This window comes from Seriola lalandi, unplaced genomic scaffold, assembly GCF_002814215.2.
Source record: "Seriola lalandi dorsalis isolate HSWRI2012SDOR001 ecotype SW California unplaced genomic scaffold, Sedor1 jcf7180002054933, whole genome shotgun sequence".
Classification (NCBI taxonomy): Eukaryota; Metazoa; Chordata; class Actinopteri; order Carangiformes; family Carangidae; genus Seriola; species Seriola lalandi.
Genome location: NW_019525485.1, coordinates 4333725 through 4345784, shown reverse-complemented (window position 1 = coordinate 4345784; position 12060 = coordinate 4333725). Strand labels below are relative to the sequence as shown.

At 42.3% G+C, this 12060-nt stretch overlaps 1 protein-coding gene across 1 annotated transcript in view; it reads left to right on the top strand.

Moving 5' to 3' along the window:
* pard3ba (par-3 family cell polarity regulator beta a) overlaps nt 1–12060 on the top strand; it is a 143371-nt gene that overhangs the window by 59908 nt on the left and 71403 nt on the right. The window contains exons 13-17 of the mRNA XM_023393326.2: nt 611–781; nt 2082–2168; nt 8598–8730; nt 10015–10162; nt 11549–11652. Of these exons, the coding sequence (XP_023249094.1) occupies nt 611–781; nt 2082–2168; nt 8598–8730; nt 10015–10162; nt 11549–11652 (643 nt within the window). The remainder of the gene's footprint in view (nt 1–610; nt 782–2081; nt 2169–8597; nt 8731–10014; nt 10163–11548; nt 11653–12060) is intronic.

Below are 12060 nucleotides of genomic sequence, written 5' to 3'. Positions count from 1 at the left end.
GCCCCCCTCTCTCTATTGCTCGCTCGTCCACTCTCTCTCCCTCCAGGGCACTATTGTATGTTGCCTCTCTACAAGAGGCTGCTATTTAAAACACTTAGAAGTGATTTAGTGCCCACGGAGGCTATTCCATTAGCTGCTCTATGTATTTATCATGGCTCTCCCGCTCTCAGTAGATTGCTAACTCTACAATTTTCTTGCCTTCCCCATTCTTCCATTTTCTACTCTACTTTCTCTCTCTCTCTTTATCATTCTCTCTTTCTCTCTCTCACATTTCACACCTCTCACAATTTCTCTTCTCTATTCTCTTGTCCTAAAACTTTCTTTAAGTGGTGACCAGTCAGTGTCTTATTTGGCACTCTGTACTCCTCTTTTTTTCCACACCAGCATTTTAGTTATTACTTGTAAGGCTTTTGTAAAACAATAATGTCTTCAAAGTGCCTCTAACAGCTGTCAGTGCTGCATTTTCTCTGATACTAGTTTGGAAAGATAAAACATCACCTTTACTTTGAAAATCTTCATCAGTTTGATAAAGTCATAAACACTGTATCGGGTGGTTTGTTCCCTTCTTCAGTCACTAATAATCCCCCTCGTGTTCATCTTTCCCCAACAGGACGGTCGGTTGAGCATAAACGACCAGATGATCGCAGTAAACGGAGAGTCGCTGCTCGGACGCTCCAACCACGCTGCCATGGAGACGCTGAGGCGCTCCATGTCGTCAGAGGGGAACGCCAGGGGCACCATCCAGCTCGTGGTGCTCCGAGCGCCCAGACAGACACAGCAGGTATGTTGTTTTTAACCTGCTGTAAACGTTTCTGGAATATTGAGCGGTGTATTCCAGTCAGGGAAAGCTTGTGCATGTTTCACATTTGATTTCAACCCATCTGGTTGGAAAATCAAACACTTGCTGTTTGAAAAACAACATAAACAGAAGGGAGTGACATTTTTAGGTCATGGAAGTGCTTAATTCTTGGAAGTCTTGGAAAAGACGGGGAAGATGATGATGGCAGGAACCCTGACTGAATCTATTTACAGTTCAGAAATGAATTGGCAGAATGATCTTCTATGTATGTACATGTAAATTCTAAGTATTCCTTAATATTAAAATCTTGTTTGCCTTCTAATACCCGTCCTATATGCATGTCAAAAACAGGAGGCTCACTCCACTTATATTAAGAAAGTCCTTGGAGATTTGAGAAATTGTATCAGTTGCTCTCTTTTATTTTTTTATAAGAAAAAAAAAAAAAAAGTAAATCTCAAGTCGACAGATGCAAAAACCTTTAAATGTTGTTAGACTTCCTTTTAACCACAGGCTGCATCCCCGTTATTTACTGCAGTGCTTTGCTTTTGAAAGCTTTGGTGGATGTGGGGCAACATGTTAAAAATTTTACATTTGGTTAGATGAATTTGGTTACATGAAACATTTAGGAGTTGTTATGCATTATGAAATCCCACATGCAGAAATGTGCAAAGATTATTAATAAGTAGCTGACAGCCAAATCAACAGCATGTATCATTCGCAATAGGATCACTTCTCTCCCCTGTTATGATTAAAACTATATACTGTGAGCACCTGGACTAAATGTGGATCAGCAATCTGGAATCAGGTCGAAGCAAATCATTTCTTTTCAAACCCAGTTAAACAGTTAATGCTGTTCCCAGTATTAAGAGGGCCTTCAGTCCAGTTATTGTATGGGAGTTTGCTAATGCAGCTCCTTCTTCTCACAATATAAACACAGTTGGATAAAAATAATGAAAACATCAGAGAAAAGGCTCCCTTTGTGACAGTGACTGTCATGCTGTATGATTTGTTTGGGTGTTAAGCTGGTGATTTAACAGTTTTAAGATTAAGTTGACACTTTATCAAGAAGAAGCAGGTAACGGCTCAGTTTCTTATTCAGCAGCTCTTTGATAAGGCACGTGGCTGTTAATTGACGCAACAATGACTGTAGCAAAGGATGAAAACAGTTTCACGGCTCAGAAAACAACTGAAGAAGCTTCCACCGCTCTATCTACTAGTTCATATCCAAGGGAGTTTATTTATTTAGATTTTTTTTTTCTCCAAATTCTACTTTTCTCCACAGATGGCCAGTGCCAACCCTGCAGCAAGCACAGCTACAAATGTCTCCAACTCCCATCAATCCAACCCGCAAGCAAGCTCCAGCAATCAGGTACGAGTGCGTGACGCCTGCCACCAGCTGCAGCCGCCTCCGCCTCACCGCTCCTCCTCCCTCCTCCCCGCACTGAGGAGGCGAGCGTCCGAGCCGCTGCCTCACAGCCACAGGCAGCGTCACGCACAGCGGCCGGGGGAGACGCACACCAGATACACCTACGGGTTTAACCAAAGGGAGAGGCGTAGCGGTTACACATTTGGCTTCACACAAAGGGACAGAGAATACAGTGATGAGGAAGGGGGATGTGCGCAAAATGATGTGTACAGACCGAGTACGAGGTACGAGTTTGGGTTTGTCTCTCACAGCCAGACACTGAGCAACTTAAACAGGGATAGATATGAATACGGATACCCACAGGGACACACACGCAGCCGAATGCCTGCGGACACACAGAGTCACACCGCGGTCGATAACACGTGCGGTCGCGCGTTCATTGACGCTCAGGGCAACACACACGGCTGCAAGTCCAGGCACACACGCAGCCGCACACTGGACGCCGTCCACAGCCAAGACGGCTCCCAGGGTAACAGCTACACTGAAAACATTAGGGCCATGGCGGGGCAGATGTACGGAGACCCACCCACACACAGCAGGATACCCACCCGCAGTCAGACGAACAGAAACACACACAGAGCTGCAGATGCATACGTAGACACACACTCGCATAACTACGCACACAACCGGGCGTCCACTAGACAACACCACCTCCGGCTGTCCGGCGGGCTCTGACACAGGGTTGCGCATGCAAGTGCACATTCGTAATTATAAAACTAAAACATTAGGATGAACCACAAAGACTAAAGTCCAAAATCCTGAAATAAAATTAGCACAGAAAGATCAGCTTTATGATTCTGAAGTTCCTTAACATCATGTCTGGTTCCTGTTATATTTCAGTTTGAAAGAAATTATGACGAAAATGTCACTTTTTCAATTTTTTTTTTTCAGTCAGTTTTTAGTGATTGACGGCGAGGAAGCATATTAATCTGGCTGAAAGCTTTCCCTTTGGCGACACCACTAACTGTCACATCATTAACTTTTAGCTGTCTTTCTAAAATATTACCCATAAACTCCGCAATACTAAATTCTTCACTGTGTACAATCTCTTTTCTGTCACTTTGGTTTTAACTCACTAAAATTAGCTGTGACTCTGATTATTTTTTCACAGTTTCTCTTCAAACCACTGGGTTGTCTACACACTGTAAAGGCTGAATCTGCTCTTTCCTGTTTTTGTCTATTTGTGTAAAGCTTTGTATTAATTTCTCCTTTTTAATTTCCGTATTTTTTGGAGGGAATGTACTCTTGCTTTCCTGTCTCACCTGCCTGGTTCTCCTCTGTTAAATAAAGCCAATCTGGAGTTTCCTGCATGCCTGTCTATGTCTGTTTCTCTGTTGGGTTTTCAGCAGCTGCCTTTTCCTTTGCTTCACTGCCTGTTTATTAAATGACATTTGAGTCCCTGTTCCCTCTGTTTTGGCCTCAGCGTCTCTTTTCTCTTCTTCCTTTTCCTTATTCCTTGTTTCTCACCCTGAGCACAAACCAGGACATGTTTTTATAAAACTTAAACAACTGAAAATAAAATTCCCACTAGAAAAACATCAAGTTGCACGACATCCCGTCATGATTCATGCTTTGCGCATAAAACTGTAATTTAAAAGTTACACCACAAGTCACACGCGTATGGCTATATAGGGAGTAATGAACATATTTCAGGAATAGCTAATGAAAACTGACTCGGGGAGTAGAATCAGTATTCATGAGTGCTCCATGTAGCTGTGAAACACTTGCCTTTCAGATGTGATAAATGTGTTAAAAATCAGACTGAATGTAACGTGTTAACCTTTACTTATTTTTATCTCCTCCTCTTTTGTGCTGAAGTGCTGTTAAAAATAAAAAACAGCTCCCGTGAACGTCTTGTGTCCCAAAAAAAAAAAAAAAATCCTTGCTGCGCAGCGGCTGCTTCTTTAATCCCTGGTGGTAAATGTGCGAGCAACATTTGAATCACTCACAAAGTCGCACAAGAATTCGCGTTCACCTCGCACAAAGCAGCACAAATTCCTGGATGGACGGACTGATGGAGATATCAAGCATGACAGTTGGCGAAAAATAGCTGTTTCTTAGTTAAGTCAGTGTATTCAACTCCACGTTGAACCATGACTGATTATTTCAAAGGCTTAAAAAGATGTTTCACAGCAGTTCAAGCTTAGTAATGATGTGTGTGTGTGCATGAGAGAGGGAGTAAAAATAGGAGGGTGAGCGTGTCGGCTGCCATTGACCTGCCCATTGTTCACTCCCGTCACTGTTGTGTATGTTTCAGGCATCCAAGCCTGCGGGTAAATGCTATCAAACCCAGTGCAAAGTTCAGTTTATATCTGCATAGCCCTCCTCTCATCGCTAAACAGCCAGTCTGGTGACACCGTGGGGCAGTGTGATAAAACAAGCGCTCCCTAGAGTGAAGCTCCCTGAGCCCGTCGGCGTCGCGCTTTTCCCTTGTCTCTGTCTGGAGCTGCCTTTCCATTAGGCCTGGATTGTATAACCTGAAATCCTAATCACGATGAAATGACCTCATTTCATCCATATTTTCTTCTTTTAAATACATCAATAAATTACGGTCTGAGGTTTGTACTAATTAATCACAGTGTGACCAGTTAGTCTAGACGTTTGGTCACATGTCACTGGTTGTTGTATTCTCATAGGATTCTGACAATTTATTGACATTATTGACATAAAGTAAGATGGTGGTGAGCATACTGTGGGCACTGAACATCAGTATTGTCGTTATGAACATGTTAGCATTCTGACATTTAGCATATAGCTCAAAGTACAGCCTCACATAGCGGCTAACACAGCTGTTTCAGTGTATTTTATTACAAAAGTTGAATGAAAAATTGCATAATTTGTTGCTCTCACGCTTGTCATATATTGCGTGATTGGTATTTGGTGCATTTGAACCTTCCTCGGCTTAAAATCATTTCTAGCACGTGAGACAATGAACGACCTGCCACAGATCAATCGGTTCTTAAAAGAATGATTAGAAGTGTTTAGTTCCCTCCACACGTGTGATGGACAGTCGCATGTTATTTTTGGCAAACGATTAAACCTTTTCATAGATTTTGCTGCAAAAATGAGAAGATAACAGCTTGTCTCTTTCTCTCTTTATCCCTCCTTTTATCCTCTTTTGACTGCCACAATAACGTCCCTAATGAAACATAATCGGAGCATTAAGCGGAGACAGCTTGAATATCAATTATTACATCGAACCTTATTTGTACAGCAGCGTTCATTAAGGTTAGTTCAGTTTAAAGCGCTTAACAGGGAACTGACCATTGATTAAACTGAGTAGAAAAGTGAAAAGTAAGAGAGACTAATGCGCAGCAAAACCTAAAAAGATCAAGATAAGAATATTATTAGATGTTAAAATGAAAAAATGACAAACGCTGTTAAAAACAACGCTGGGTTTTTTGTTTTTTTTCCTGTGTTTATTTTCTGTTTTCTTCCATTCGCTCTCCATCCCGAGCCGAGTGATATGTGGGTGGGGTGGGTGACACATTAGGGTGAGGCAGGGCTAAGCCTCTCTGAAGCCTATTGTATGCAGCTGTAGGTTGGCGCTGGCTGGATAGATGGATCCCCCCCCCCCTGTTTACTTATTGTTGTGGGATTAAGATATCTGACTGCCTGTCTGCCAGGCTGCTTCAAAAGCCTCAGGCGAAACTGTCAGTTTGCGGAGGCCGAGGGATGGATGGATGCATGGATAGATGGAGGGATGGATGGATGGAGGGATGGATGGATGGATGGATGGATTGATAGATGGACGGAGGGATGGATGGATGGATTGATGGAGGCTATGATGTGATTTACGTGTCACTGGCATATCCAGAAGAGCTGTCATAACTGCAAATACACACAACACACATATATATGTGCTCAAAGTGATTGACAGCTGTGATGTGACATATTAAGATGTATGGTAGCTACTAATGATTCCCCAGGGACTCCATGACATCGTGAACACACCCCACCCAATGCTTTGAACTGAGGAAGCTATGGGTACACCTTTCATTATCGTACACTGTGCCTCAGGATTTGTCTTTGTCACACTTAAATAAGCGTGTGGTGTAGGTGTGTGTCTGTGTTTGCTTGTTGTGTGTGTGTGTGTGTGTGTGTGTGTGTGACAGCTGTAGCTCCTGTCTCTTTGACCAGAAAAGGCTTCTTTCATCCTCCACTAGCACAGATTCCCACCAGCACTGCCAGTCCCTATCTCCATCTGTGGGGTGGGGGTCCTTTGTAGTGCTGGATGGCTGTTCGATAACATGTCTGTCAGTGCGCCCAGGATTATCTTAATTACTGTGTTTTCAATTGTGCACATGAGGAGAGCTTTTTTCTCCAGTTACACAGTGTTGAATTTTTCTGAAGGATTACCAAAAGGTGAATCATAAGAATATATATATATATATATATATATATATATATATATATTATTTTTCCTTTATTTCAGACTCTGTGGTTTGGTTGTAACATTTAAACCACTGGACCATTCTTGTAATTTATATTTATATTCCACAGTATATATTTTCCTCCTTCCTGATTAAAGATTTAGATTTGATCTTAAAAAGTCAGAACAGATGACACATTTCCTTCTCAATTATGATCAACCCGACTAATTTGTGATATTTTGTTCATCACCCACACTGCTCGTCAAGTCAAAATCCTCAGAGGTTTGTTCTAAATCTGTTCATATTTCCTCAAAGCTCTGCTCCTGTATCGCTTATCTGAGGTGAATCATAATTGATTGGTTGCAGGATGTGCAGGATTTACTATTACAAAATTCATGTAAAATCCTCCCTTTTTCGCACAGTAGATGTATGTTGGACGAAACTGCAATTGCCCCAAAGAAATGTCGGTTTGACTTTTTGCTTTCATCAGAAGTTAATCGACCTGTGATATTACTGCAGAATAGATCCAGGACACAGTGAACGGTGAAAATCTTTGCTAACGTCTATTGTACTGCAGATTAAACAGTATTGTGACAGCGTCATTTGATCAGAAGGGAACCCTTCATAAAGCTTTTCTCAGAGGGTGTTATCACTTCTTGTCCATTTGGTTTGGTTGATGTTGGCTGGTGTGAAAGCTGCTGAAACTCGGGTCCAGTTTGTTTGTGATAAGCAGCTGATAGTGAACTATCTAGACACTGATCACATAAGGCATGTACAGTAAACAGAGAACTGCCCTAAAATTTTATGCAATGAAATAAATGTTGTACTAATTAAACAAAAAGCGAGGCGAGATTCTGTTCCATTTTGACGACGGGTCTGATCCTCCTCAGTGAGGATGATACCAGTCAGAGACAAACCTGTAGAGCGATGTTCTGTTGTTTTACACAGATGATTCTCTTTCTCTGCTCTTTGCCGGAGGGGTTTTGTTGTTCTACCGCCCGCTTTAAAATCCTCCAAAGCTTCTATTGGATTCAAGTCAGGGAACACACTTGGCCAGGTCCTACTTTTCACTTTTTTCTCCTTTAAAATCTCTTTGTGTGACTTTTTTTCTTTTTCCAGTGTGTCTCGGATCATCCGCTGCAAAATTCCTCTGCTGCCAAGCTTCTCGGGACTTGGAATCGTCTTTTCACTCAGTATTTGAGTAAACAAACCTGCATTCATAGTGCCATCTATAAATGTCATCTTTTGCACTCATGCAGCCTCATATCAGAGCACTCCCACCCCCATCTTTCACTCTTGGCACTGCGCAGTTGCTGTGGTGGTCCTGGCTCGGTCCACGCCAAACATGCTGGGCTGGTTTTTGTGAATAATGGTCTTGTTCTTGGACGATGTCCCTAGAGGTCGACTTCATGCGGTGTCCTTCACACTGTCCGATCAGTCACTCAAACGCCAGTTTCCGCAAATAATCCCTGCGCCAAGTCGGAAGCACTTATCTGTTTTTCAGTGCAAGGTTTTGTAAATAGCGAATTGTGGCACCATTTCTCGAGCAGGGCCGCTGCACTTCATGTCATTAGTATAGTACTAGTATGGCTCTTCCTTCACCTCCTAACCACAGCTGCAACTGTTTTCCTGCCTCACGGGATGACTTTGACCAAAGCTGTCCAATGAAAGAGTCATCTCTCAGCCCACACGTCTCCGTGTTTACAGCTTTACATTATAATGAGTCACTGTGATCGTGAAAGCAACCAGGATTAACTGCATTGGTGTGGTTACTTGGTTGGTGGGGAACCAGGTTGCGAAGTGGTAAACAAATTAAATAAAAAAGGCGTTAGTCCAGCTCTACTGGGTAATTAAAGAAATAACTTTAATCTTCTGATGTATGAGGCAACAACATCAATTTTTCATAAGTCACAAATCTGACTGCGTTTGGAACATTTTCTTGCTTTTGAACCCTTAATAACCACTTTCATGGCCCCTCTTGATCTGTCTCTGTTGACAGGAGCCGAGGGGACACGATGCCTACCAGAAACCCTCAGGAGCCTCCAGACCCCCGAACACAGAGTCCTCCGCGAACGCCGCCAGTCACATTCCAATGACGGCCAACAACTACACACACGGCAACTCTAGAAATGGTGAGTACGCCCCTCCAACACACACACACACACACACACACACGCACACACACACACACACAGAGAGAGAGACACTCGACAGTGTGCACAGTATTTGTCCATTTGAACTGTCAGATAGTCAACATTAGGCTTGGAGTGTTTGTGTACTCGTGTTATCTGCGACTGAGTGAGTACACACAGTATGTTTGTCAGCGTATGTGTGTGTGTGCTGATATACATGTGTGTATGTGTGTGTGTGTGTTTGCGATCCCTACACAGCATGATACCCAGCCAAGGCTTCTGACATTGTTCTGTTATTTTTTATTTATTTTTAGGTCACTGTAGCAGCCACTCTAAGCATCTTATAGCGCTGCATTACCAAATTGTCACATCTTTTCTAATCTCTGTCTTTATATCGCCTTTCACTGCATATTTATAGCGGGAGAAAGGAAAGTCATTAACTATGTTTTTCTGAACGCGACGCTTGCTTTTCATGTGCAAAAGATCTGACCTTGGAATCATTACGCTGATGAAACGGCTTCTAAGTGGGCCAGATTTGCATACAGGGTATTGTGCAGCGCTCGTGCCGTGCTGTTGTGTTAAAGGAAAAAAAAACAAAAAAAACAACAAACTGTTTTAAATTCATTCTTTATCTCTCTCGCTCGTCCTCCTCCTCTCACCCCCTGGGATGCAGGGAGCTGGAGATGCCTCTCTCACTGACGCTCTGTCAGCTCTCCATCAGACTGGAGCGGCAGTACAGTTACAGTCATTTTGCATTGGGGGGGGGGGGGGGGGGTTTTCAACACAAAGGCTTTAGAGTGAGGAAGTGATGCGCTCTCGGGTTTTACAGTTTGCAGGTATGTTGGAGGAAGTTAGAATAAAGCTTTTGTATGGAAAAGATTATTTTTTTGTGTGTGTGTTAATGTTTTAGGTTTGTGCATGTGCGTAGTGTATGTGTGTGTTCTGTGTATGAGTGTGTCTCTGATGTTGAGCTTATGCTTTCTAAATGTCTGACCTTGCTAAGCTCTTTATTGACAGTATTGATCCTCACATGAGAAACACACTGATTGTCATTGTGTCTGCGGTCTGGATTTATATTTGTGTGCAGTTTCTTGTCACAGCTGATCAATATAAATAATAAACAATATTAAGCAAAAAAATGTATGAGACTGAGAATGTGTTGAAATTGACAAAGAAGTTAACACCTTTTCTCTTTTCTTTGATCCCCCCCCCCCTCGACAAACAAAAGTGTTTTTTTTGTTGTTTTTTTTGGGGGGTTTGTCTGAATGTTTTGTTTCTCCTCAGCTCTGTATCCCGCTGCGACCACTAATGGCAGCTACGGTCACTACGGCAACGAGGATGAGGAGTTGGAAGAAGGCTTCCCCCCGCCACCCTCCCCCGGCGCTGTGGAGGAAATGAATAGAAACTTGCCAACAATCCCCCCACATCACAGGTACCCCCCCCCATAACATACACACATAATGTATGGTACACTGCGCCATAAGCACTCCATTAAACTACACACAGGGCCAAAGTTATTATATTCTAATAGCACTCTTAATTTGGGTCGCTGTGTTACGAGATAAAGAAGACTCATTACACTAAATATTACAACCCGTATGCATTATTTAGACTATACGGTCTAATTGCAATACCCTATTTGCATTATGCATAAGTAATGATGGTGATAGCAAACCAGAGTAAATGCTGTTGGAGTTTGAAGGCTTATAAAAAGCTATGATACTTCTGTTAGTATGCTGCTGCACAGCCTGCACTCAGCAGCAGCCTTTACAGCAGACAGTGTATATTTAAATGAGGTTCATTAGGTTTATGTGTTAAGAAAATGTGGATACTATAATCAGACATGCTCCTTCAATATCCTTTTTAAACTTTTCTAAAATGAATTTTTTCATAAATTGATTTTATGATGTTTTCATCAGCTGCTCTGGCCTTTCTTTGTTTAGGGGTAAATCTTATTTTATGTGAAGTGTGATGAGAGTATGTGTTCTGTTAGTTTGGAAATTCCTTTTGCAGTGTAAATAACAAACTATAACAAATTCTATGTCTCAGTTCTAAGTGCGCACAGTATATACTTAAACGTTTTTCTTGTTGGTAGAGAAAAAAATGATGTACTTTTTTGTAATAACAGGGAATCAAATTGCAACTTTCACAAACAGACCAAAAAACTGTCTCACCACCAGCAGCAATTCGTTTTTGGTTTTTGCTCTAGTTGTGAGCAGCTCCTTTCTTTTTCTTTGTGCAATGCACTGTGGGACAGTATCATACACACTCAAAAGCTCACGAGAATATTTAGTATGCTAAATTTTCAGTGTGAACGTAGACACAGATAAAAGTTTCTCGGCTCTGATGAATCATCGGTTTTGCAGCATCATGTAAATTGTGAAACACATCATCAGTTCGTCCGGTCACTAAAACCCTGACCGCTCTGGCCTCCGCTGAATGAGCTGGTTGAAAGTGTGTGTGGTTTTGCAGGAGTCTGTCAACAGTCTTCTGAATGAGTATGTCTGAGTGTGTGCGTGTGTGCAGCATCTCATGTGGTCAGAGTCAGAATCTGGCAGCAATATAGTGTAAGTTTATTGGAGACAGTGCATGCTATTGTTCTACTGAATCACGCCATCTGGAAAAGAGGAAATTGAATGATCTGTTGTCTGTATGTGTTTGTGAACTTAAATTAAATTTACTCTTACTTGTTATGGTGATGTAACCGACAAGTCACTAAAGGACTTTTGTTTTCTACTGTTGGCTGCAACAGATTCAAGTGTAAACACAGACGAATCGATTGACTGATTGTAAGTTGTTGTTAACTGTTGTTTTGCAGCGAGTTTCAGATGTCGCCCCACATGGCTGCAGCTTTCTACAGCCAACTGGCCGACGACGAGGACAACGTACCTCGCAACAGGGCGTCCAAGAGCATGGACATGGGTGAGCTTACACACATGCACGCACACACACACACACACACACACACACACACACACACACACACACACACACACTAAAAATACCCTTGATCAATGAAAGAAGCTGTTGTTTTCTCTTCTCACCAGTCTGCGATTGATTGGATGCATTTTCTGGGGCAAAAACGTACAAAACATTGTTGTCTCAGCCATCACAAACCAGCCAAACATATGAGTCTAATCATGGAGCTAGACTACACACACACACACACACACACACACAAACACACACACACACACACACAGCCACAACAGCGATCACATGCCTCTTATCAGTACATTTCTTTGTTGTGATATGTAGCTCCCTCCTATTATCCCCGGCCTGAGGGGATTTGACCTCCTGAACTCCTAAACCCAGGGGCTTTCCAGCAGA